At 41.5% G+C, this 25,168-nt stretch overlaps 1 protein-coding gene across 1 annotated transcript in view; it reads left to right on the forward strand.

Moving 5' to 3' along the window:
• Positions 1-4,996: 4,996 nt before the first annotated feature.
• Positions 4,997-25,168, forward strand: part of NPC1 (NPC intracellular cholesterol transporter 1) — a 28,365-nt gene continuing 8,193 nt past the window's right edge. Inside the window, exons 1-14 of the mRNA XM_054814869.1 lie at positions 4,997-5,308; positions 12,439-12,561; positions 13,824-13,930; positions 14,519-14,694; positions 15,611-15,778; positions 16,412-16,661; positions 18,576-18,652; positions 19,317-19,687; positions 20,072-20,298; positions 20,851-20,951; positions 21,888-21,990; positions 22,764-22,953; positions 23,363-23,545; positions 24,271-24,385. Of these exons, the coding sequence (XP_054670844.1) occupies positions 5,225-5,308; positions 12,439-12,561; positions 13,824-13,930; positions 14,519-14,694; positions 15,611-15,778; positions 16,412-16,661; positions 18,576-18,652; positions 19,317-19,687; positions 20,072-20,298; positions 20,851-20,951; positions 21,888-21,990; positions 22,764-22,953; positions 23,363-23,545; positions 24,271-24,385 (2,275 nt within the window). The 5' untranslated portion in view covers positions 4,997-5,224. The remainder of the gene's footprint in view (positions 5,309-12,438; positions 12,562-13,823; positions 13,931-14,518; positions 14,695-15,610; positions 15,779-16,411; positions 16,662-18,575; positions 18,653-19,316; positions 19,688-20,071; positions 20,299-20,850; positions 20,952-21,887; positions 21,991-22,763; positions 22,954-23,362; positions 23,546-24,270; positions 24,386-25,168) is intronic.

Here is a 25,168-nt window from a genome sequence, read left to right on the forward strand (position 1 = left end):
GAAGTAGACACTTCAGAAGGGAGAGCCACCCTGCAGGAAGATCTAGATAGGCTGGAAGAGTGGGCTAACAAGAACCTTATGAAGTTCAACAAGGACAAGTGTAAGGTCTTGCATCTGGGAAAACATGATCCAGGAGTGCAGCACAGGCTGGGATCCACCTGGCTGAAGAGCAGCTCTGTGGAAATGGACCTGGGGTTCCTGGTGGACAGCAAGCTCAATATGAGTGAACAGTGTGCTGCAGTGGCAAAGCAAGCCAACAGGATGCTGGGCTGCATCAACAAGGGCGTCACCAGCAGAGATGATGGGGTCATTATCCCACTCTACTCAGCGCTTGTCAGGCCATATCTGGAATACTGTCTTCAGTTTTGGTCCCCACTACACAAAAAAGATGTGGACAGGCTGGAGAGGGTCCAGAGGAGGGCCAGCAGGACGATCAAAGGACTGGGAAGCCTGCCATATGAAGAAAGGCTGAGAGAATTGGGTTTGTTCAGCCTTGAGAAAAGAAGGCTTAGGGTGACCTCATCACCATATTGCAGTACTTAAAGGGTGGCTACAAAGAAGATGGAGACTCCCTTTTTACAAGGAGTGACATGGAAAAGATAAGCAATAATGGGTGCAAGTTACTCCTGGAGAGATTCCAGTTGGACTCTAGAGGAAAATTTTTTACAATTAGAACAATCAGCCATTAGAATAATCTCCCCACGGAAGTGGTGGATTCTCCAACATTGGACACTTTTCAGATAGGGCTGGATGGGATGCTGGGGCATCTTGTCTAGACAGTGCTTTTGTTTAGACAGAGCTTTTACCAAGAAAGGTTGGACCAGATGATCCTTGAGGTCCCTTCCAACCTAGTATTCTATGATTCTATGATATTACTGCTTATGTACAGTATCTGGCATGAGTACACACTGCACCTATTTGCTCACAGCAACAAGTGCAGCATGCCTCCAGGCCCTGCTGCAATAATTAGCCATGTTTCTACAGTGTTTTCCTTCATCAGCCACCAGGTTGAAACCTGGTTTTGGAGCTCTTGGGCCATGTGTTGCCATGTAATTGGCACCACTTCGCAGAAGAGAAAATTGTACTGGAGAGGTTGGGACCTGCCCAGATCATCCGGTAGCAAAACTGGAATAAACTTTGAATTGTTTGAATTCAAGTCCCAAACTTTTGCTACTAGGCAGTAAATAACTTTGCCTAATTGTAATAAAAATGAACATGTTTCAATGACTTCAACGACAAACGCAGAAAGGATACAATCTTAAAGAGTGACTATAGGACTTTCTAAGGTTAGATAGGGACACACTGACACAGGTTGGTAGAGCAGCCATCAAAATACACTAGGGCAGATACAAAGATGAAAAGATAAAAAGACTTGATTGAGCATCACCTGACATACTACATGTATATTTAAGCGAGTACTGGCAGCATCAGGCAAATTGCTGTCAGCCCCCTCAGTCTGATTTGATCCCACATGGGAAGTCTGAAGCCAAGAGCATCTGACCACAGTAATAGGTACACTGAGGCGGGTATAATTAAAAGGCAAGCAGGCCTCCACAGGTGAGGAAGGCTGACAAATGAGAGCTGATGAAACAAATATGATTTGCTTACAACACCAAATAGGAAACACCACCTTTGATTAGTACCAGTATTATTCTGGTTTAGCTGGAAAAACAGTCTTGGAACAAGCTACAGTGGTTTGGACTGGCCCTACAAAAAAATGGAGGTGTGAGAAACTGGGTGAAACTTCTCACCCACCTGTTGCAGCTTGTCTTCACACAGATTGCAAGACATCCAAGGAGAACATCCTGCTTTCCCATGTGCTTGTACAGGGTGTTGCTTACTGTAGCTCCCACTTCTTACCCGTGCCTCTGGGTGCTATTGCAATAGAAATAATAAATTATGGAGAATAAACAGCAATGGACATTTTAATTGATTTTGCTGCAAAGCAATCACGTACTGTGTTTCCATTTGTATGTGCAAGTAATTCTTCAGACAGATTGCCATCTAGAAATTGCAAGGTCATTACCACTAGGCGCTTGAGTTTCTAGTAGAAGCGGCAACACAAGTTTCATTTCTGCATTGAGCAAAGTGATGGAAACAGAGGCCTACACCTCTGAAAACGATGCTCAGGGTTTTCCGTCAAAGATGTAGAACACAACAAAGCAGGCAGCTATTTTACACAAGCTTCCCAGCAGGCACCTTTACACCATTCGGGGTATTCAGTGAGGGAAAGAGCTTATTTGATCCTAACGGACAATTAAAGGACTTGTTGCGTGTGATGGAGGCACCAAGTGACACCTTACACTGTGAATTAATACTGGCCTCTTCTTCCAGGCAGCAAAATTTAGTTTTGTGTATGCTGCTGAGAACCAGGATAACCATTCCCCATTAGCCTTCCAAGCGGACAGTCCCTAACAGCTATGCATAATCCTGGATTTAAAAGGGAACCTTATAAGACATCACTTGATAAATGTCCTTCGACAGGAGCAGCTGGGAGTGGGGACAGTCATTTTTGGGCCATGTGTACCACAGACAAGGCAATGAGCTGTTGGCAGCATTTACCTGAGTTAACTATTGAGGGCTACTTTTGCCTGCCCGGAAGGAAAGAGATAACTTTAAGATGACACAGTCAACAGTGCCAACTTTATCATCGATAACATTCATGCAACTACATTTAACAGTAATGCAACGAAGATCGAAGGCTGCAGCAGGACTGAAGGAATACCCTACTCTGGTCTGCTGGCTGCCACTGTGCAGAGGCAACATAAAACCAGATACATGTTTGAGTTTCTACATCTGCCATTATGCAAGATTTCAGAAGTCTATATGACCAAAGATAGTCTGATTAGTGGTTCTTAATCAGTCTTCACATTTATATCACTTCACTTTAGCTTGTGAGTGCAAAAAGGCAGTGTTCTCTGAGGGACTGCACTGGAATAAGTGTGAATTTGGACAGCCATCTAAATATAGATATCCCTCAGCGATTTAGATAAATATTAAAATACTACATCTTCTCTTTGTTTATACTGTAGGTGGTAGACAAGTGTGATGTTATGGACTTAATTATTATGGTGGGAATTGTCACTGCAATTGATTCCCTTTTGTTTGTTTTGCAACATTGTAAATCAGTTCTCTCTCACCTATGATTCTTAAATGGCTTCTTCTCTATGTAATTCATTCAGAAGGGAAATGCCATTTTTGTTTAGTCAGTTTTGCTAACCTTCACCTTTTTCATAAGCACTGAAACAAGATTCTTGCATTTTTTTTAACTTGTAGCTATGCAACCTATGCCCACTGCATCCTCTGCTTATGTGGAGTACCTAGAAAATGTGGCAACTGTTTTCAGGATCACACTGCATAGTGCTGAATATTTTTTTTTATTTATGACATAAAAATTAAAACACAATACAACTTTAGCTACTCTAGCTTTGTTTAGCACTTGCCAAAAACCAAGTCCTGCACCTGGGATGGAATAATCCCATGGAAAAGTACAAGTTGGGCAGCGACTAGGTGGAAAGCAGTTTGGCAGAAAAGAACAGGGTGGTTGGGCTGGGCAAGATGCTGAACATGAGTCAGCGGGCTGTATCAGCGAGGCGGTAGCCAGTAGGTCAAGGGTTGGGGACCTTGCTCTTTGGGACTTGCAAGACCACATCTGGACTACTGTGTCCATGTTTGGGCTACCCAGAATGAAAAAAGAAGACACAAATCCAGTTTGCTGCCACCACGATGGCTGGGGCTGCTGGAGCACATGAGCTGTGTTTGCTCAGTTTGCAGAAAGCTGGCTCTGGGGACATCTTGCCACTCTCTGCAGCTATCAAATGGGAGGATGAGGAGAAGGAGGAGCCACACTCTTCTCAGGCGGGCACAATGACTGCACAACAGGCAACGGACTCAAGCTGGAACATGGGAAAATCTCTTTAGACACAGGAAAAAAAAACCATTTTATTCTAAGTGAGGTCAAAGTGTGGAACAGTTTGTCCAAAGAGGCTGTGAAATCTCCATTTCTGAAGGTATTCAAAACACAACCGGACAATTCCCTGAGCTACCTGATCCAACTGGGCTCTGCTTTCAGCAGAAAGTCGGGCTACGTGACTACGGAGGTCCCCAGCGAACAAGCTAGCCCGTGAAGCTATGACACCAAGACTAGGCTGCATTTTTGTCAGCAGATGGCAATATCAGCTAAATTACGTATTGTATTCCAGCAGCGCAATGTGCGCTACCTGGCCGCGAAGGCAGTAAAGTGGAGGGGAAAGCTCAGAGAGGCTGCGTGGGAATGCGTCTCACCCCGCTTTTAGTGTGCCTCCTCCCTGCCAGATCCCAAGCAGATCCCAAACAAACAAACAGATCCCAAACAGAACGGCAGAGCGCAGTCAGCACTCCCAAAACTGCTGATTGCACCATGGGTCAGGCCACATGATGTCAGCCCGTCAGGAGCAGCAAACAGCTCTGCCCCGCTCCCGAATTCATCAGCAGCAAAAGCCCTGGGAGAACGTGGTCTGGTTTTTGTTCGTGTGGTTTTTGTTTTGTTTTGTTTTACCAGGCAGCCTGACCTTGCTTGGGACTCACATTTATTGCAGCTGCACGGTAATAGTACATGGGATTGTGAGACTAACGCTTGGAAATCATGAATTAGTAACTTTGAAGCAAAATTAAGACGCTTTTGTCAAAGCCTGGATTTTTAAAGCGACTTTGGTATTTATAAACTACGTGATTAACGCGTCTGCGCCTATACAAAGCCGCTGACCGGGTGCCGATGCAGCCTAGGCGGGATTCTCCATTCCAGAGAGGCACAGCTGCGCTCTGACACCGGGCTGAGCTTCCTGCCGCCCCCCCGCAGAGCACAGCAGAGCAGAGCACACCGGCACCGGCACCGGCACCGGCACCGGCACCGGCACCGGCACCGCCGCCCCCCGAGGCGCGGCCCGCCCGTGGCGTGAGGCGCGGCCCCGCCCCGCCGCCGGGGGAGGCGGTGCCCAGGGGCGGGGCGGCGGCGGCGGTTGGCGGCGGCGCGCGGGCGCGGTCCCCCCCGCCGCTTCTCGAAGGGGCCGGTGGCGGGGCTGGTAGCGCCGCCCGGCAGCACCGCCCGGCCTGGCGAGGGTGGCCCTTCCGGACCTGCGCGGGCGCGGCTGTCTGTCCCCGTCTCCTCCTACCGCCTCCCTTTCACCGCTTCTCGGTGCTGCGGCCGAGAGCCCTGCTGGCCCCCCGTGCCCCTGCTCTCGCCGCCATGGGGAGCCCGCAAGGCAGCCCCGGGCAGGGCGGCCTCGGCCTGCTCGTCCTCTTCTTTCTTCTGCTTCTGTCGCCTGTGCGGGTGAGTCGCTACCGGGGAGAGCGCCGCGGGGCGGCCGTGCCTGCGGTGGGGGAGGCCGGGCCTCCTGGCAGCGGCGGGAGGAGAGGGAGCGGCGGGTGCCCGTCGTGGGGAGCGGGATCCCCCCGGGTGTTGCTTCAGTGCTGAGGGCAGCCGCGGCGGAAGCCGTGGATCCTTTGGGCGGGGGAAGCGGCTGTCCCGTCAGCCGCCAGGTGTAGGTTAGGCCGCTGGGCTCGGGGCGAAGCTTAGCGCGATACCGCGGTGTCCCCTCCTTGTCCCCGGTGGGGCTCTGCCTCTCCTTTCCCTTACTTCTCCACTTGGTGCTGGGCGGGACGGAGGCGAGGGCCGGGGTGTTGCAGGGGTGCGGGACAGCCTGGTGACACAGCAGGCCCGCCTGGGAGCACCTGTGGCCCGAAAACGGGCGTGCTCGGACTTAGCGAGCTTCAACTTCTGCCCAGTCCTAGTCCCCTGCTATTGCACATAGCAGGAGCTGCCCGGGATGCCGCGCTCCTGCGGTGTCCCTGGTTATGCAATGCCCTATGCATGTGAGTAGCCATGCAGTCACATGTTCGTGCAGAGGCTTGCTTATGTCCTCTCAGTGTCTGGTTCAGTTTGCTCAGAGTGTTTGTTATGCTAGGTGACAGCTTCCCACAAGTAATAGGCTGTGTGCAGTAAGATCAGTTATTTATTGATGTGCCAATATTAAGACTACATGTTTCCTTAATTTTAAGGACTGGAATAAGTTGGACTTATTGATAGTTTAGGAAAAAAAAATCTGTAAAACCTTCACTCTTCTCAGTCATGTTTTATTTATGTTGTAGTCCAAGGTAGGAGTGAGATATTCCACATTCCTCTGGAGAAACAAGGAGTGTCTTGCAAGCCTTAGTGTTGGGCTTGGTTTTTTTTTCCTGCTCTCTAACCAACTTGAAAACATACTTCCTAGGTCAAGTTTAATGCTTAACTCTCTTTAAATTCACAAGTTTATCATATTGTGTGTTCTCCTCTTCTTGTATCCTCTTCAAATAACCTTTAAAGAGCTTGATCAGGAAACTAGGAATTCATTCTTCTATTACTACTAGAGAAACTGATTATTTAGTAATGACTCGTGATCTCCAGGTGCATAGGTAATGGACTTCACACCTTACCAACACTCCTTTATGTAGTGTTTCTGGAGGGAGATACCATCTTGTGGCAATGAGGTGTGTTCTAGGCTAGTAAGGAAATGACAAGATGCTTTCCTTTAGGTGACAGTAGGATACTGAATTAGAGGAGCTTGAAAAAAGTTCCTCTAAGATTTAGGGGATTCTTGTAGAGGATGTGGCCTTATGATCCATAAGAAGTAAACATTGCAAAATTAGTGTAACCATGCAGATTTCAGTTTTATAATATAAGGAGGCAACATTTTTTTGGCCACTAACTGTTACTTACAGCCTAACATGCCACAGAGTGGACCTTGATGTCTTTTAAAGAGAAGCTGGTCCTTCAGTTAGATTGAGCCTATATAGGGTTAGAACCTTGCAGAAGAGAAGCATTGTGAAAGTGAACCTGTTCTTCCCCTCAAGTACACTGGTAGCATAACGTTTTCATGCTTTCAGTTGTGGTGTGAATAAACCAAAGTGCCATGTGTCATGCTGCTGCTTTTTAAAGAAGTCAGTGGACTAGAGTGACATTTTAATTTGCAGTCCTTCCATTACGTACACTGTCACAATGAACTTGAAGTGGTCAGCCTGAGTAGGATGTAACTTTGACTCTGAACAGTGCACGGTACAGGACTTGTGCCAGCTAACCCATTACTAGTTGATAGTTAACTACCTATTTATACCATATAAGAGCTACATTGAAAATCTTGGCTCCTTTAGTCCTGTTTCTGAATGTGAACTTACAGGAGGATGAAGTCTTGAAACTGTTCCTCTTAATATCCTAATGTACTGGATGGCATCTTGTGTGCTTAATGGCAGCTGTTTCAATTGATCCTTGTATAATTATACTAAAACACAAACTGTCAAATTAGTGACTAAGTGAGGTTGGACACAGGTTTCCTATGGGCAACTGGGATCCCAAGCTGTAGGATGTATTTGAGTTTGAAATCCTATGGGAAGATGTTAATGGCAGGTGCTGCTCTGTCTCACTTGCCAAGTGACCTGCAGTGTGGTGTTACCTGGCCTTGGGCATGAAGTTCTGAAATGCCTGTGTGGAGCAGCTTGCTTGGCAGGGATGGCAATGTCGCTTCAGATCAAGACAGTAACCGCTTTACTTAAGTTACTTCCTGGAAAATCAGGAGGGACTTGTTCATAGTCTTTCTGGATGGAAAGTGAGGAAGCCTTCTTAAAAGGGGAGAGGGGACTGAAGGGAATGACTGGTAGAATTGAGTAGTACTTTGCTGGGTAGTAGACAAAACAATCTAAGTGTTGTGCAGTATTATTACTATTCCCTTGCAGGATATCAGGTGTTTTGGTGCAGATGGCCTTAGTTGCAGACAGCTACTAGTTAGGGCCCTGTACTTTCTGACCATGCATGCAGTAAGTGTGTAACTTCCCAATAAGTCACTGTCAGCTAACACCAGCTTGCTCCCACAGATACTGAACTGTTACCATTATTGCAACTTTCTCTTCCTACTTGACCTTGACTTTCCTGTGACATGTGAAGTGTGCTTGGATAACTCCAGAACTGGGGCTTTGCTTTGCTTGACTAGGAGTAGCTAATGATTTTTTTTCTGTCTGAAAGGGAACAGTCCCTTACCTATGAATGAAGGAACGAGAGGAGTTTGGCAGATAGCTTGTCTCTGAATTGGCTGCCTCTGAACAAGTTACTGAAAGACAAAGTAAGAGTAAGAATTAAACCCGTAAAGTTTCTTTTAGTCCATGGACCCCCTCCTCTCATAGGGAGGGGGCTGTGAGGTGCAACTTCTGGGGCAGATCTGCAAACTTGACCTGGTCACTTGTTTCCATAAATCAGTCTTGCCATTTATTAAGGGTATTGTGGTAATTGGGTTTCCCTAGAACTCAATTTCTCAACCTAGTGGGCAGTACCAGCTATTAAGTGTGATGTGGACTAGATATTGGGGGTGGGGGAGGGGGAGGGGAGTGAGTATGCTGTTTCTTGGAATCTTTCTTCTTGCCCCACAAGATCCCAGATGTACCATCCTAGATGAAGGAAGGGGAAACAGCTGTATCTGATGTGGTTGCCTTTTCCATACATTAGTAATCTTAATCTGGAGAGCCAAACAATGTTCACTTGTCATCTGGTATTTGCAAGACTACAAATAGTTGCTGTTTCTGTATACAATGCCATCATTGTTCTTTGTCTGCTTAGCAGCTACATATTTATTGTTGGTGATGGCTAATGTTGCTGGAAGTGTTGAATATTATTGATTTGTTCCAACATGCAGTTGAAGAAACTTGGACTGAAGTAAATGTGTTTATGATCTGTTGGAGCACTAGTGTTGTTACAAACAAATGATAATGTCTGGGAACTAGAAAGCTGTAACAGAACCTTTGTAGAATGTTAATAGTCATGAAATGCCCATACTTGCTTGTGTACAAGTTCTTTATTAGGGCTCCTGGAGCTTTGATCTGAGGTGAAATTTCTCTTCAAACAGAATAAGTCTACCAGAAGTATGAATACACTTTTCTGAACTCTGGGGATGTACTGAAGGCTAGTGTTAGTGTACTGCCAGATGGTTTCTAAGCTGTGCTGGGGACAGGAGGGAGCAGCCTTAATCTAAGGTTATGTTGCTGTTGCTTTGTAAAGTACTTAAAGTCCCATTTTAAAATATGGAGCACTTAGTAATGTGCTAACACTAACATGAAAACTCAACCCTGTGTTAGTCTTATGGAGTATCTTGCCTTGTTTAGAAGGCAGTTGGGTTCAACACAGCATTTGTCTTTTAATTTGGGGGCTAGGAAGGCTTTCACCCTTTAAGAAAGATTATTTTTCACCCAAATCTTAAGTGACTTGAAAGTCTTACTCTGCAAGCAGTAGCTTTGGTAACTATGACTTCTTTACAACCACACTTACTCATCCCTATCTCTTCCTACCAGTGCAGGAATGTTCTTCTGAAAGAATGGAAAGAGCAAAGTACTTGTCTTATTCTGTAACTTAATCTAGCTTTTACTAGAGGGTTTTTGAGGGAAGAACTTCCAGCTATATCTTATCAGTGGTAGTGGAGTAGTTACTTAGTTACTTGTAGAATCACTGAATACTGCCTGAACCCTAGGAGACCAGCCCTCTCCCATTTTTTGTGGCTGACTCAGTGATGAGCATGCTATTATTGACTCTTTAATGTCTGAGAGCAATGTTGGTGACTTCAGGCTGCTGGCTTCGAATGATTTAGTGTTTTGTAGGTTTATTGTCTTGGTTCAGCCACTGAAAATCAAGGATCATCAAAGCTTACTGGTTCAGGGAACAAATTCAGACTTTTGAGTGAGATCCTGCTAGGTCATGGCATAAATACCTAATCTCAGATTGTTTCTGAAATTTAATTCTTGGTGTTAATATTGCAATAGAGTATTCAAATTTGCAGTTCTAGGTCTAAGTGCTCTGGTAGTAGTTAAAAGTAACTGATCTGTACAGCTTTTTTAAACAGGCTGAAAGTTTGAGTGACAAACATTGGGTTTCGCATTGTAGGTTTTACCAATGTGGAACTTCAGTAATACAGTTCTAAATTCCTTATTCATATTACAAGTGTAAGCTAACACTTGGCTGAAACACCTCATCCGGCTCTATTTTCTTGCGTGTTTAGCTGAATACTTTTTGGTGCATGATAGTGTCATTTGCAAGTCAGCTGTTTTATGTTCTGTCCTGAAAACAATGGCAAAAAGCCTTGTAGGTAAATTTACGGGCATAACACAGCTTGTATTTTATTTTGTGTCTGTGTAGTTATAACCAAGGAAGTGTTACCTTGAAATACAGATAACATTTTTAAAACTGTAGAACTATCAGTCTGACTGATGTGGTAGCTGAAATTTACTATAAGTTTTTCCATGCAAGAAGTGCCCTGGGAAGTTTTTTGTAACTAGTAACAAAAATTGCCAGTTTTACCACACTTCCTACTCTGGAAGAAGCTATGTTTTTCTGAAGAGAGTAGGTTGATAACTTTGTGGGATTTAAAAATTGAAGTGTTAGAAAACAAGACTTAATGAAGCATAGAAAGTGGTTGTGTGTGTTTTTTAGAAAGCATTCATAGAAAGAATGATTACAAACCATTCTAGTCTAAACATGGAAGCCAGCCTGATATTGAAGAAATACCAAATTCTGTTCTCATGGGCAGTAGCAAGCAGCTCAAAATTCTTTGCCCTTTTGCAAGAATAACAGTCAATCTGTGCTTCCTCTTGAATAGATGATTAATTCACTTCTGACACTGGTACATACAAACACTAAACCATCATCTTTCCCTACTAGTAGATTGTTTGCTATTAAAACTGGGGTATCTAGATGTGAGGAAGCAGAGGTGAAGATAGTGACTTCTAAACTTGCATCAAAGAAGTGTTGACTTCTTAGATCAATTTGCATGAACAGCTTTACAATGTAGCTTCTGTAGATAGTCCCCAAATTATGGGAATTTAACTTTTAGGCTTATGCTGATGTTAAACATTCAGTGTTTACAAGTGCAATCTTGAGGGATGCTTTCCAGCTTGTATGTAAGAATATGGTGATACTTAGCAGCTGGTTACAGCTTTAGCTAGGAGAAATACTAGAGTAGACAAAAGAAATAGTGATCTGGATGACTGGTACTTAAACTGACTTTTGGACCTGGCTTATAGTGAGTAACTTTGAGTTGGGCCATGTTGCTTAGGTTAAGTTAAAGAGAAAACAGTTCTAACAGTCAGGTAAATTGGTGATGGTTAGTGTCCCTGATTTAAAAAAAAATAAAAAATTATGTACTTTTTGAAGAACTGTCAGTGTTGTTCAGCACAAAAATAGATGCTGTGGAGGCATTATAATTCTGGGTAGCTCTTGGGTATTATGAATACAGCCTTTCAGGGGCCTCCCTAGTCAGTAAACAATATTATTCATGGTCAAACACAAAGCACAGCAGTCTGTCCTTGCAGTGTAAGCATATGGTGTTTCTACAAATGCTAGGTCAAAGTTGTTCAGGAGATAAAAATAGGTCAGTTATCTCTCAAACTGTACCATGCAAATTTCTGATCAGAGCTGGCAGAAGTGTAATAAATATTTGTTCAGTCTGTTTTCTGTTTGCAGCCCAGGTGCATAGGAAAACCTTGAAGCTGTCTTAAAGATTTTGCTGTAAATAACTTGTTATTGCATTAAATGTTTTAATTTTCAGAATAAATATTTTGGTTTAGCATTTCAGATGTTCAGTGGTACTGACACTGAGACAAATACAAGGCTTGCAAGGTGCCTTTTTTGTTTCCTTCATTTTGTGCACATAATAAAGAATCAATTTCTCAATTTTTCAATAGTCCCTTAAATCAAAACATCTTTAAATGAGACTTGAAGCTTTTTTATCTTTACTTAGCACTGTAAGCCAATTTAAATGTTGCATGCTTAGTCTTGAAAGTGGTGGAGAGTGTCCTTTGAGATTGTGAAAATATATGGTGTTCTATGGTGAGTGCAGAGCTGTGAGGATTCTGAAGCAGAACTTTTTTTATGCTGCTGCTTCCTCCAAATCAGTCACTGTAAGTGGCTGAGTTTGCAAGGATTAAAAGGTGATAGGAGGAACTGAAGTATTGCATATAAGTAATGCACTTTTCTCCATGTACACTGACTCATGTGCTCTAAAGTGACAGTTTTAACCCACTAATTATGTGCATGGTCTTGCATAAACAAATTGTCTACATCACCTTATATTTGGAGATACTTTTCAAGTATTGATTTAGGTATTTCTTAAGTAACTGTTATACTTTGTCTTAACTATAGATGGTGTGCTTTCTGTTTCTAGGCTGGGCAAGGAAGGATAGGGAGCTGACCTGGAGATCAGTGATTTGTACCCTGTCAAAAAACCATGCTTTTGTTAATGGGTGTTTTATGTTGGACATGCTGATGTTTAAATTAGCAGGAAGCTACCTAATCTGGATTGTAGATGATTTTTTGAATAGTTGCACATAAACTCTCCAATAGCTGAGGAATTTGGCGGTTATTCCTTGCAGTTAATCAGTTCTCGTGTTGATTAGGTACTTCCACAATCATGTGTCTGGTATGGAGAATGTGGAGTTGCTTCTGGAGACAAGAGATACAACTGTGCTTATGATGGACCACCAATAGCACTACCAGAGGATGGCTATGACTTAATGCAGGTGAGTTTCTTTTGGAGGTCTGCTGCTAAAAAATAATTCTACACTTTAGAGTTCTGTGTGGATTCTGTTGGACTTGTGCTATGACCTTTAGCTTTTTCATCCTAATGTGATGAGAGAGTGACAGATTATCTCTGATTTCTCAGGTATAGCTGGTAGCCCCAACTGTGTGAAGGTAATATACCTCAGTTTCTGTTCAGAGATGTGAGGTGTCTCCAAAACATATGATTACAGGCTTTCACAAACATGACCTTAAATATAGAACTGGTTTACTTTCCTGTTTATTTTTCTCACTGGTTTGAGCTCTCTAGTCAGACTAGGTTTTTTTAGGACTCTTCCAAACTATGATACATTCTGTGGTTATGCCCTTCTGATCTCTAAAGGACAAGACTACTGTGTTTTCCATCAGATGATTATTCCTGGTCCTTCCTTAAATAGGAATGCAGTAACTGTCCCTCATTCAAATGGAGCAAACTTGGACAAAGTTCTGTCTCCTTAGCTGTACCTAGTGTGAGACCATATTTTCTTATCTGAGCTTTAGCTGTCAAAACGAACAAAACAGCAGTCAAAGCAGAGTTTATGCATCTGATGCACAATATAGGATGATATTGCAGACTTGCCTTCTGGTAGATGCTAGCTCAAAGTTTTTGAGTGTGAAATAGCTGTAGAGTTAAACAATGGTTTGGCTGGTGGCAGAAGTGACTTAAATATGTAGGTGAGCTAACTGCTATTTTATACTGTTTCTGAAGACTTAATGTACAGTTCATGTATGTTACTCTCAGTTATTCTTGTATTAAATGCGTTTGTCTCTTCTATAAACTGAACATGAAATAGCTCTTCCAGATAATAAATGATTTTGTGGATAGTGGCTTGCCTTCTGAGACTCCAGAATCTGATACTATCCAGAAGGTATACTGGAGGATAAGCTGCAAGAATACTTTTAACTTGGATAAACATGTGTTGTCCTCTCACCAATAGACTCTCAAATACCATTATCATTCTATATATAGACCCTGGTGACTAAAGATCATCTGAAGGAGCTTGTTAAAAGGAAGTGATGCCTTGAATAAAAGAAGTGATTCTTTTCCCTATTCTCTAAAGAATCTTATTGGCTAGACTGATATTTCTTTCTATGTATCTCCCACAGCAACAGCTAGTGTCTTCTGAAATATGTTGTAGCAGAATCCATAACTAATGAGTTCTGAAGTCTTAAACATGCTTTTTTTTCTTTCTTCCCCTTGATCTTAATACTGCTTTTATTGAAGGAACTCTGTCCAGGTTTATTCTTCGGCAATGTTAGCACTTGCTGTGACGTTCGTCAGCTTCAGACTTTGAAAAACAACTTGCAGCTGCCTCTGCAGTTTCTCTCCAGGTATGCTAATGAATGGCAAAGTGACTAGAGCTTTGTAAGATAATAAGAAAGCACATTAAGACTCTTCTGGTCAAGCAGCCTGTAGAAAAGGTGGTCATTTCATTTGAAGGCTTACTGGAGCAAGCTCTTGGAGAGACTTCCTCATCCATATCAGGATGCTTTAATTTCGTGAAACAACTGCTTGCAGTCTGGATTGAGTTAGTTGGTAGAATAAACATTACCTTAGTTTGTCTCAAACTACTGTATTTGTAACAAAGCCTTCAGAAGAGGGTGACGTAAAGTACTGTTCGGTCTTCTTGTTCTAACAGAAGTCTTCCTGCTAGCAGCAGTTAAGTTTTCTGTCAAATTCTGCCTATGTCTGCTATTTGAGGTAGGCAGTTTTGCTAGTGAATGGTGTTGATGCTACTGATGAGTAAGCAATTTTAAGCACCAACTAATGTTGCATTGCTGATTAAAAATTTGTGGAACTTAAATATTTTGTTCTGTCACTCTGAGCAGAACGCTTATGCTTGCTGTGTAGGTCAAATCAAATATGCCTTGCATCTCTACCTCTTAATATGAATACTGTTCATTGACTTTCCTACCCAGATGTCCGTCGTGTTTTTACAACTTGATTAACCTCTTCTGTGAACTGACTTGCAGTCCAAATCAGTCTGACTTTTTGAATGTTACAAGCACCATACCTTATTATGATCCAATTTTAAAAGAGAACAAAAGTAGCGTTACGGAACTGCAGTACTTTGTTGGAGAACGCTTTGCAAATGGTGAGTAAACAGTGTGTTAATATACCTAGGCTTTTGTCAATGTAACAAGACCAATGCTTTCTCAGGAAGAACTGGGAGGGGGAAACATCTTTTTGGCTGTCTTTTGAAGTTTGAGACCTCAAATAGGCACCAGTAGGTTCCCCCTTGACACTGCTGGAACACTAACTTCTGCCTGGGTAGGAGACATTATGCTGATGCTGTTAATAACAGTGTTTTTGAAGACTCAGCTGAGACTGGACATCTATACAAATGGCTAATAGCTGATAACCCTGATGGCAAAATCTTTGTTTTTCTAAAGTTAAAGTCAAACACTGAATGTCCAAAGCCTACCTGATATTGAAACTGTCTAGCAAGTATGATAGTGAAGTTTGAATGCAGCATGCTACAATGGCTTTCTAAGAGGCACTTGCTCCTCTTGAAATGGACTGTTCTAGTCCTTTGTCAAATACAAATATTTTGTCCAAGAACAAACAAGTCTGGCTTGTATTTGGGTTTTATAGCAAGCCTGAAGCATTAATTCAGTCTTCATACACTTCATGCAGTGACCTTTAATCAAGTTATGAGACACTTGTAGGCCATATATGACTTCCAGGTCAAGAGTACCTTAAATATTTGTCATAACTTTCCCTGAAAGGAACTTTACTGCTTGAGTGGGAACAGTACTTAATATTCTAGGTTCTAGCATAATGCAGATTCAGGTGGCCTACTCAGAGTAAGATAGTTGTAACAAAGCATTGCAACCTCGAATACTATAAATGCAACCAAAAGCATTATTTCACTATTTTAAGATGTTTCCTCTTGAAAGCTATAAGCATGTTCTTTGAACTTGGTCAGGCTCTAATTATTGGAAATACTTGGAATGCTCACTTAACAACACTGGTTTAATGACTTTCCTGTCTTCATGCACTCTTCCTAGCAATGTATAATGCCTGTAAAGATGTGGAGGCTCCATCAAGTAATGTTAAAGCACTGGGGCTGCTGTGTGGGAAGGATGTCAAGGACTGCAATGCAACCAACTGGATTGAGTACATGTTTAGTAAAGACAATGGACAAACTCCTTTCAGCATTATTCCTATCTTTTCAGGTAAGGAACGGAATACTCTTTACCTTTTGAAGCTTCTGACAAAGGCTGTGTGCTATAGCTGGTATACTAACTTGTTAAACAGCTGCCCAGCAATGAATGTCAGCAGTCAGAGGCTTTCAAAGCATTGTAAGATAAACTGATTATCTCTTCATTTCTGCTTGGAAGCCATACTTTGGGCTTGTTTTGTATGCAGCTTCTTGCTGTGTAAATCTCTAAAACTCATTAAGGGATGGACTGAGCTTAGGCGACTGGATAGCTTGTATTCCTTGGGAAGCTAGGGCAGTACCCTGATCCTTTAGGATTTCTTTAAGGAAATTGTTACACATCTCACAATCTGAACAGATGAGGGGGGTGACAAATCATTGCTGGGATGATAAAGTGTGTGCTTATTAGTTTTACAGACTGAAGTGTTCAAAATATGACTAGTTAATTAGTAGACAACTGTAAATAGTCAGTACCTGCTATGGAAAAGGCTGTGGCTTCTTCACTTTTAAGACCAAGATAAGCTATTCTATATAGAGGCTAGGGGCTTTCATATAAAGGGTTAACTCAATTAACTGTGAAGCTTGTGTTGTGAAGGTCTGAATTTTTACCTGGTAGTAAACTGGTTCTGCAACTTGTGATTTGTCACAGATGTTCTTGTCCATGGAATGAACCCTATGAACAATGCTACCAAAGGCTGTAATGAGTCTGTGGATGATTCGACAGGACCATGCAGCTGTCAGGACTGTTCAATTGTTTGTGGTCCAAAACCTCAACCCCCTCCACTACCTGCTCCTTGGCTTTTGTTTGGTTTGGATGCTGTGTATGTCATCATGTGGATCTCCTACATGGGATTTCTACTCATATTTTTTGCACTAGTTTTTGGAGTCTGGTGTTACAGGTAAAGCACTCAAAATGCTCAGCTCTGAAAGTCACTTGCCTTTTCCCTGAAAACTTCATTTGCCCAGGACAGAATTCTTATGTGTTTACTTCTTCGCGCAACCAAAAGTCATGCTCTGTGGCAGATGCTTATACTTGCAGGGAGTGTTCCAACACCTAAAACCATGTGATAGAAAGTGAGTGCAGAAGTCAGTTTAGTTGATGCGAGACTCTCATAGCATCTCTAGCTACAGGATCAAATATACAAATCTAGAACTTTCATAAGCAAGAACTTGAGAGTATGTAAAAGTCTGGGAAAATGCATATATTTGCTTAATCTGATATTAAGCCTTTGTGGTAAAGAGTAACGTCTCGGTTCAACCGTGTCTGTTCTTGAACGGTATGCATTAAGATAGTAGAACAGTGAACTGCCTTCGTACTCAAATGGCAAACTTCTCTGGAAGCTGTGGGGTTTTACAATGCTTAAGACTACTAAATAAACTACTAATAAACTAATACCTTAGAGAACCCATATGACTAAGTAAAAATGCAATCCTGTTCTCTTCCTGAAATCACTTGTTCCTTAAACAATAATTGGAATGAGCTGGAAAATTCCAATGATGGAGAGGCCTGTTTACCACATAGTAATAGAGGCTTTAATGAAACACTTCTGACTGTTACATGTGCAACAAAGTGTTTAATGCACCATGCTTTTTGAGGAGATGTGGCTGAAGGGGAAAGAATCACTAAAAGTTTGACTTAAAGATAATGGGATTGTAGGAACTCGATTCAGGATCAGTGGGAGAGAGCAAGATCTAGTATTCGCAGTCACATGCAATCATAGCATAGTTTTCCTGCAGACTAATACTTGTAAAAAACCAGTTACTATCCTATTGCAAATTAAGTGGTGAATACTTTTCCTTAGTTTCCTGGTTTGAAAACACAAAAGCTGAGCTTCCAGTAACTATAGCATTTTTGTAATGGCAGCAAGCCAGCTTCTCTGTGCTTTGTGATACTCACTAGTAAAGTGCACAAGTAACTGTAGCTGTAAATGCTTTGGTGTGGGTGTGCTAGCAATCCAGAGCAGTGGAAACCTATTAATTTTTCTTAATAGTGTTTTCCAGGGGCTTACACTATCTAATATCCTTAAGTATGGTGGTACTTCTCAGTGCAACTTTAATACTGTTCAGTTATGATCAGGAATCTGAAACTGCAGTATAGTAAGAATTAAATCTGTGTGGAAGAGGATAGTGGGTACATCAAACTTATGACATGCTCAGTGGCCTTATCTTACTGTGCAACATGCATAGTAAACTATGTGAAATGGTAAGGGTGTTTGAGATGTCTGTTTCATAGCCCAAAACCTCCTGCCATAATTGGAGGTCTGATTAGATTACCATGAGAAAGCTGTTGAACTCATCTCCTGCTCTGGGTATCAGGAATGAGTATAAGCAATATAGGTCTATCATAAGTGCTCTGGGCTATAACTTGCCTGTCTTCAGGACAGGAAGAAAGTACTGTACTTCCTCTTTTCCTCACTTCCCCATTTCTTCAGGATAAGTAGATGTAACTTAAGCAGTTTGACTAATGAAGTCAAATATTCCTAATGTAGAAATTTCTTGCGGATGTTACCACTCTAAGTCATGATCAATTTAAAGAGATTCTCTGTGCTGTTAATACTGCTGATCTTCTTAAATGCATAAAGAATGTGTGCTTGATCCAAGCTGGAAAAGTTTAAGACAGCATGGCTGTAAGTTGTTCCAAAGGATCATAAAGCTGGAGAATGCCATTCTTGAGTGGATGGGTGTACATGTTGCTTGTAGATTCTGGAGGAGTCAAATATCAAATTTATTACTAGCATTGGACTCTATTACTGTAAAAACCCCAAAAGATACCTTTTGGGGGGAGCAGGGTAACATAACTTTTTGTCTTGCAGGAGGCGGCACTTTGTCTCAGAGTACACACCAATTGACAGCAATATAGCCTTTTCTGTGAATTCCCATCGTGACGATGGTATGTCTTGGACAAGAGTAGTAGATTTATTAGAAACTCTGCTTTAGTACATCCCCTTCCTGTGGATGGCCTCTGGAATTTTAGCTTTGTTAGGCCATATAACCCATTTTTACAGGGTTTTATTTCAGTCTTTTAGCTAGTATCTCTCTTCTTAGAGTAGTACTTAACCCTGTTTTGCTGGATGCTGAAAGCCCTGGTTGCACAGTTTATGGGTCTAGCTATATCCTAAGAAGTTCTGGAGTGCTTTGCAGCTGGGGGCAAAGGGAGCAACATGATGCTAAAATAAATTTGATCATGTTCTGCCCCATCCTTGTATCCATTCAAAGCATGCTATGAAAGAAGTGTAGTTTAAATTCTGTAGCAGCTAAGGTAGCTCATTTTAATGCTTATGTATCTTTTAGCTGCTTCCTACTTTTATTTACTATGCCTACTACTGTCAAAGACAATTCTGCATTAGAAGGGGGAGTGTTAGGTACAAGCTGGTTTCTGTCCCCTTGACCTCAGTCAAGGCTTGGTCCCTGGGTCTGGCTGTCAGTGCAGACATAGCTTCTGGTGCTTACTACAAACAAAGCTAGAATAAAATTTCATCTTTCCTAGTGGACTTCAAGAAAATGCTGCTTAACTGACTTCTCAAACACTTACTGCTTCTGCCTTGCTCTTACAGGGAAAATTACCTGTGGTGAAAGGCTTGGGGAAAGGTTTGAGAATGGCCTGAGGATGACATTCACATCATGGGGGGCTTTCTGTGTCAGAAATCCACGTCCTGTTATCCTCTTCTCTGTGGTCTTCGTTGCAATGTGCTGCTCAGGCTTTGTATATGTTAAAGCAACTACGAACCCTGTAGATCTCTGGTCAGCACCAAGCAGCCAAGCTCGCAAGGAGAAGGAGTACTTTGACACACGCTTTGGGCCTTTCTTTCGTACTGAGCAACTTATTATTCAAGCACCAAACAGCCGTCCAGACACCTATTCACCTTACCCATCAGGAGCAGATGTACCTTTTGGGCCACCACTTACCAAAGAGATTCTCCATCAGGTAAGTGGGACTTCCCAAGAGCAAAGACCTAAACATGCCTAACAGGTATACCCATATGGAGTGAGCTTCCATCTGTAATACCATGTGTCCATCAAAACAATCACTAGATCTTTTTGTATTAAAAATCCTAGTCTTACTATAAAGCTTTTTGCTGAAAACCTTGTATTTTGATGTCCTCTGTTAGAGGTAAACTTGCAAGCTGAATCCTAGTAAGTGTTCTTAGTGTGAACACAGAAATAGTAAGATTTAGTCATGTGCTTCTATTGATGTGTGCCACTGCCTTTAGAAACTTAGAGGAATATAGCATGCACTTAAGTCCTGCCTTGTAAGGGAAATGCTTTCTTGTGCTGCACTTAAACTATGGTTTGGTTGGTTTTTTTCAAGGTGCTGAATTTGCAGGATGCTATTGTCAACATAACTGCTTCTTTTGACAATGAGACTGTAATGCTGAAAGACATTTGCCTGGCTCCTCTTGCTCCCTACAACAACAACTGCACTATACTGAGTGTACTCAACTACTTTCAGAACAGTCATTCTGTTCTAGATCACACTATTGGGGATGAGTTCTTTGTCTATGCTGACTACCACACTCACTTCTTATACTGTGTTCGGTAAGCAGTACAATCACGTGTTTTTTCAAAGTGTAGGCCAACTAGGTATTTGTCTTGCTGGCAAACAAAACTAGCTATTTCTTGTTGCTGCCCTGAACCTTTTCTTGCCCCTTTTTGAACTAGCAGTACTATGTGGAACCACAGATTAGTATAGGTTACTTGTTTTACTATGTCTTAGTGCTTTAGCAGGAGTTACATTTTCATCAGGTTTCCAGTTAAGCTGGGTTTGGTGCAGACACTGGCTCTGTTTTACCTTAAATGTGATTCAAACACATCTCAGAAGTGGAGTTCTGTAGCAGAAGACAGTTTCTAAGCATTTGTTTCAGTTTATTGTTCAGTTGGGTAGAAGATATTCCTTGTCTTAGAAGCTATAGGGAAGACTCCTTTAAAACAGTATTTGAATTCAAAGCGCATGTAGCACAAGGGCAATGTATCACTAGCAGTCTTATTTCTCATAGTCAGTCATAACACAACAGCTTTTTACTTGTCATGTGGTGCTGTGCCTCAAGTTATCAAGCAGAAGCTAACAACTGTTGCTGGTGGTCTCTTTAGGGCTCCAGCATCACTGAATGACACAAGCTTGCTTCACGATCCTTGCTTAGGAACATTTGGTGGACCTGTATTTCCATGGCTGGTGTTGGGAGGATACGATGGTAGGTGGCAACAGTATTGCAGTTTAAGTCTTGAGAGTACATACTTGTGTGCTGTCTTTGACGCTAAAGGTGCATTCTTAATTAACACAAGTTTAAATACACTCCAGAGAAACTGGAGTTTTATTAAACTTTCAGTGAGTAAGGATATCTTAAATAACTCCGCAGTGGATCAGTGCTGAGATTGGAGGCAGATTACCCTGGAAGTGCAAAATGTAAGCAGTCTATTACTGGAACATACTTGCCCTGTTGACAAGTACGCAAATGTTCCATCTGCTTTGGGCCTGCTGAAGGATCTCTAGTTTCTGGAGACTAGAAAAAGATGTGAAGTATCTCAAGTTGATGTGCTGGGATGTGCGTGTATTTTGCATTTGAGTTAGAATAAAGTTTTGTTACTGATCTGACAAAGCAGTTAAAAATAGATCAAGGTGTTAATAAAGGAAATTCTTCCATAATTATTCTGAAGCCAGAATTTTGTTCAAGCAATTTATCCAGCTAAACATAACTTGATAGATACATCAAACACAAACATACTAAAACAGCCTTTGAAGGCAAGCAGTTCTTGGTTAAATGGTAGGACTTTTGCATACTTAGATTTTACTCAGAGCAAGTACAAGAGGCACAGTGTAGGAAACCACATCCTCTTTCTCAGTCATAAGCCCTAGTTAGATTTGTTGCATGGTTAGACAAGGTGCTACTATTTAATGTTGGGGTGCCATGAGCATGGTAAATAATGAATAAGTATGTTTTCAAACAATCTGGAGTGCTTATTGTCTTCTATTCTTATTTCAATACTGCATTTAAGAACTCTGTGTTGTTACAGATTGCTTTTAAAGGAGTTGTAGGGATGGGATTGCTTTGGACAATACTCATTTTAAACTTAATTGTACCTACCTATACTGGAATGTAAGTTCCATTTACATTTTTTCTATTCTATAGATGATAATTATAATAACGCTACAGCTCTTGTTATTACTTTTCCTGTCAACAACTACTACAATGACTCAAGAAAGCTAATGAAAGCCTTGGCATGGGAAAAAGAGTAAGTAGGCTTCCTGTATTCTGAAATACCTTACTTAAAGCAGCTTTAAATGTAGATACATGAAAAACACCTGTACTGTACTGACAGTCTCTCAGTATAACTACAGGGATGTCTTGAGAGGCAGCAAAACTGGTTAAGGGCAGACTATACTGGTCATAAGATTTTTACTTTATCTGTCATACTTCATTTGCTTTGAGGAGATAGGTTCTAGTCTTGTTAGTGACCATGTAGTCTAGTAGTACTTGCTGATAAGTAACTTGATAAAGATTTGATGTGTTTTACTTTGGCTAGAACGCAGGTTAGACTCTTCACTCTACTGGACCGTTAATCACCAGTGGAAAGGTCCAGCATTATCCTGTAATTTTAATTTTTAAAAATGTCTTCCAGATGAAGATCTAAAGCTTTCATCCCCTTCACCATCTTGAGGAGCTGATGTTGGCTTACACAGGCCAACCACTCTGGCTAACAGTTCAGATAAAAACTACTGTACCAGAGTGTCTGAGACTAAGTATGAGTATAACTAGTGTCTACCTGTGTCACTCTGAAGAGAACATGCAAAGTATTTCAGCATGGTGTATTTCTAGTGCTTGGAGTAGAGTGGGGATGTGTAGCCAGCACCCCTCTTCTAAAAATGAGGAACATCTCTAAGTACTGTCTGTCCACAGTGCACTCTTGTACCACACAGATGATTTAAATTTGCCTTCAGCAGACTTCCAAGTATGTCTAATACAAGGTGGCTTAGCCTTTAAAGTGTGACTGACTTTTTTTTTCAGGTTTATTAACTTTTTGAAGAACTATGATAATCCAAACTTAACTATATCATTTTCTGCTGAACGGAGTATTGAAGATGAGATCAATCGCGAAAGCAACAGCGATATTGGTACTGTGTTGATAAGCTATATTGTAATGTTTGTGTACATCTCCATAGCTTTGGGACATATCCAGAGCTGTAGAAGACTGCTGGTAGGTGTACAGTTCTCATTGCTGTAAATACTGAAGCTACAGCTTGCTGACTAGTTTCTCTTAGCTTTAAGTGGCTTAAATGTTTTTGCAGAATACTCTTATTCAATCTTGTCTTAAAGCATTGAGCCTTCCCTGGGCAGGAGCTACCGGGGAGCATTGTCCTTGTCATACTTGACAATTTGTGTGTGCTTCATAGCCTCAACTCAGTCTATTTTCACTTGAAATGTGCAGTTAACTTAAACTTTAAGGCTTCAAGTCTGTTTTTAACATATATCTGGATCTTCAAAAGAACCAGAAAAGCTTTCTACTGACTATGCTAAATATAAGAATATTTTTTAACCTTTGCTATAATCTGTTCTGTGTGATGATGCTAGTTTGGTTAACAGTTGTTACCACCTTTTTTTTTTAGGTGGATTCAAAGATCTCCCTGGGCATTGCAGGCATCCTGATTGTACTGAGCTCGGTGGCATGTTCTATAGGCATCTTCAGCTACTTTGGAATCCCGCTGACACTGATTGTGATAGAAGTAATTCCCTTCTTGGTGCTGGCTATTGGAGTGGATAACATTTTCATTTTAGTCCAGACACTTCAGGTAGGTGTTCTTTCATACAGACTCTTCTAAATGTGCCTGTCATCTTTTGAAGGCTGTTAACTTGGAGCCGAAAGTCTTCTGCATTCCAGTGCTCAGCCCAGTCTGAGCAGCTCTGGGCTCTCAGAGAGTATCTAGTGGTCTTGAAGAGAGCCAAGATTATAGGTATATTCCACCCCCAAAAAAAAAAATTAGAAGACCTCTGCTTTTCCTTACTGCTGATTGATATCAAGCTCATTTAACATAGTTTTTAGTCCACATACAAATCACGTACAAATGAATAATACTTTTAATGTCCTTCTTTGGTAGCTGTAGAACTTGACTACCGTTTTGATCACTTGTAACTTTAGTGTATTGTGAGCAGTAATCATGGACTGAACTACATGCTTCTGACACTAAGTCTTAGTGGCTTATTGGCTTTTTAATTTGACAGGCTCAGTAACCCACTGAAACTGGCACTGCCTCTGGCAAGTGTGTGGTTTGGGGTGAAGTACTCAACTTACTACTGTATTTTAACCTAAGGTTGAAGCAAGGCAACAGGGGTATTCATGCTGCTTTTGTATTAGAGAATCTCTGCTTTTTTTATTTAACTTGGGTTAATGCAGTGAAAATGATAAAAGATAGCTTTGGATGTTTGAAAGCTGTTGGCTTTTTAAAGCAACATGAAATCACTCTAAATTGCATGATTGCTAATTATAATAATTATAAATAATAAATTATTGCCTTAGAGAGATGAGCGCCTTCAAGGTGAAACTCTGGATAAACAGATTGGCAGAGTCTTGGGAGATGTGGCACCCAGTATGTTCCTCTCATCTTTTTCGGAGACTGTAGCATTCTTTCTTGGTAAGACTTTCTTAATATTTTAAGATAAGAGCCTTATGTCTGCATGTTGCAAGAATAAATGTAAAACTAAAATATAAAAACAAAGCAAGAATTTGTAGAGGAAGCTTAGCTTAGTTGTTCATTACTATAATCAAATTTGACTTGACTTCTGCTGGGGATAGGCATCATAGTAATTTTAGAGACTGGCACAATTAAAAAGATCTAATTCTGAATCTGTCAAGCTCTTCAGCTTGAAAGGCTGGAGCTTTTTACTGACTTGTGACTGAGAAGTCTAAATTTGACCTTAGCAATATATTAAATGTCAGGGTGTACTAACTCCTATATGGCACTTGGTCATCTTGCCACTGCCTGGAAAAATGTCCCATGACAGGTTATATTTGAGGTTCGCTCCTACAGTATGTGTTAGAGGCATACATTATGTTGTTACCCTTCAAGTATAACTTGGCCTCCTTTCATAATGAACTTGCTTACTTGGAGTGTAATTTGCCATTGATTCAACTTGCATTGAGTGGCTTCAATATTGAAGTAAGATCTTGCTTGACGGCACTCCGTAACTACCCTTTTACGCAGCCTGCACAAGACAGGTAACTTGAATTGAGAAATGTCTTAAAGCTAGTCACTACTTAGCACAACCTTAATGCTGTCAAACAAGTCAAAGACAGCAATTGTAGCCAGGCTCATATCAGCTGTTTTCTTTACTCTGAAGAGAAAGGCTGTTTGTCCTGCTAACACTTAAATTGGACATCTGTGTAGAAAATGCTCATGCGCCTAAGAGAAGGGAGT

This window comes from Grus americana, chromosome 2, assembly GCF_028858705.1.
Source record: "Grus americana isolate bGruAme1 chromosome 2, bGruAme1.mat, whole genome shotgun sequence".
Classification (NCBI taxonomy): domain Eukaryota; kingdom Metazoa; phylum Chordata; class Aves; order Gruiformes; family Gruidae; genus Grus; species Grus americana.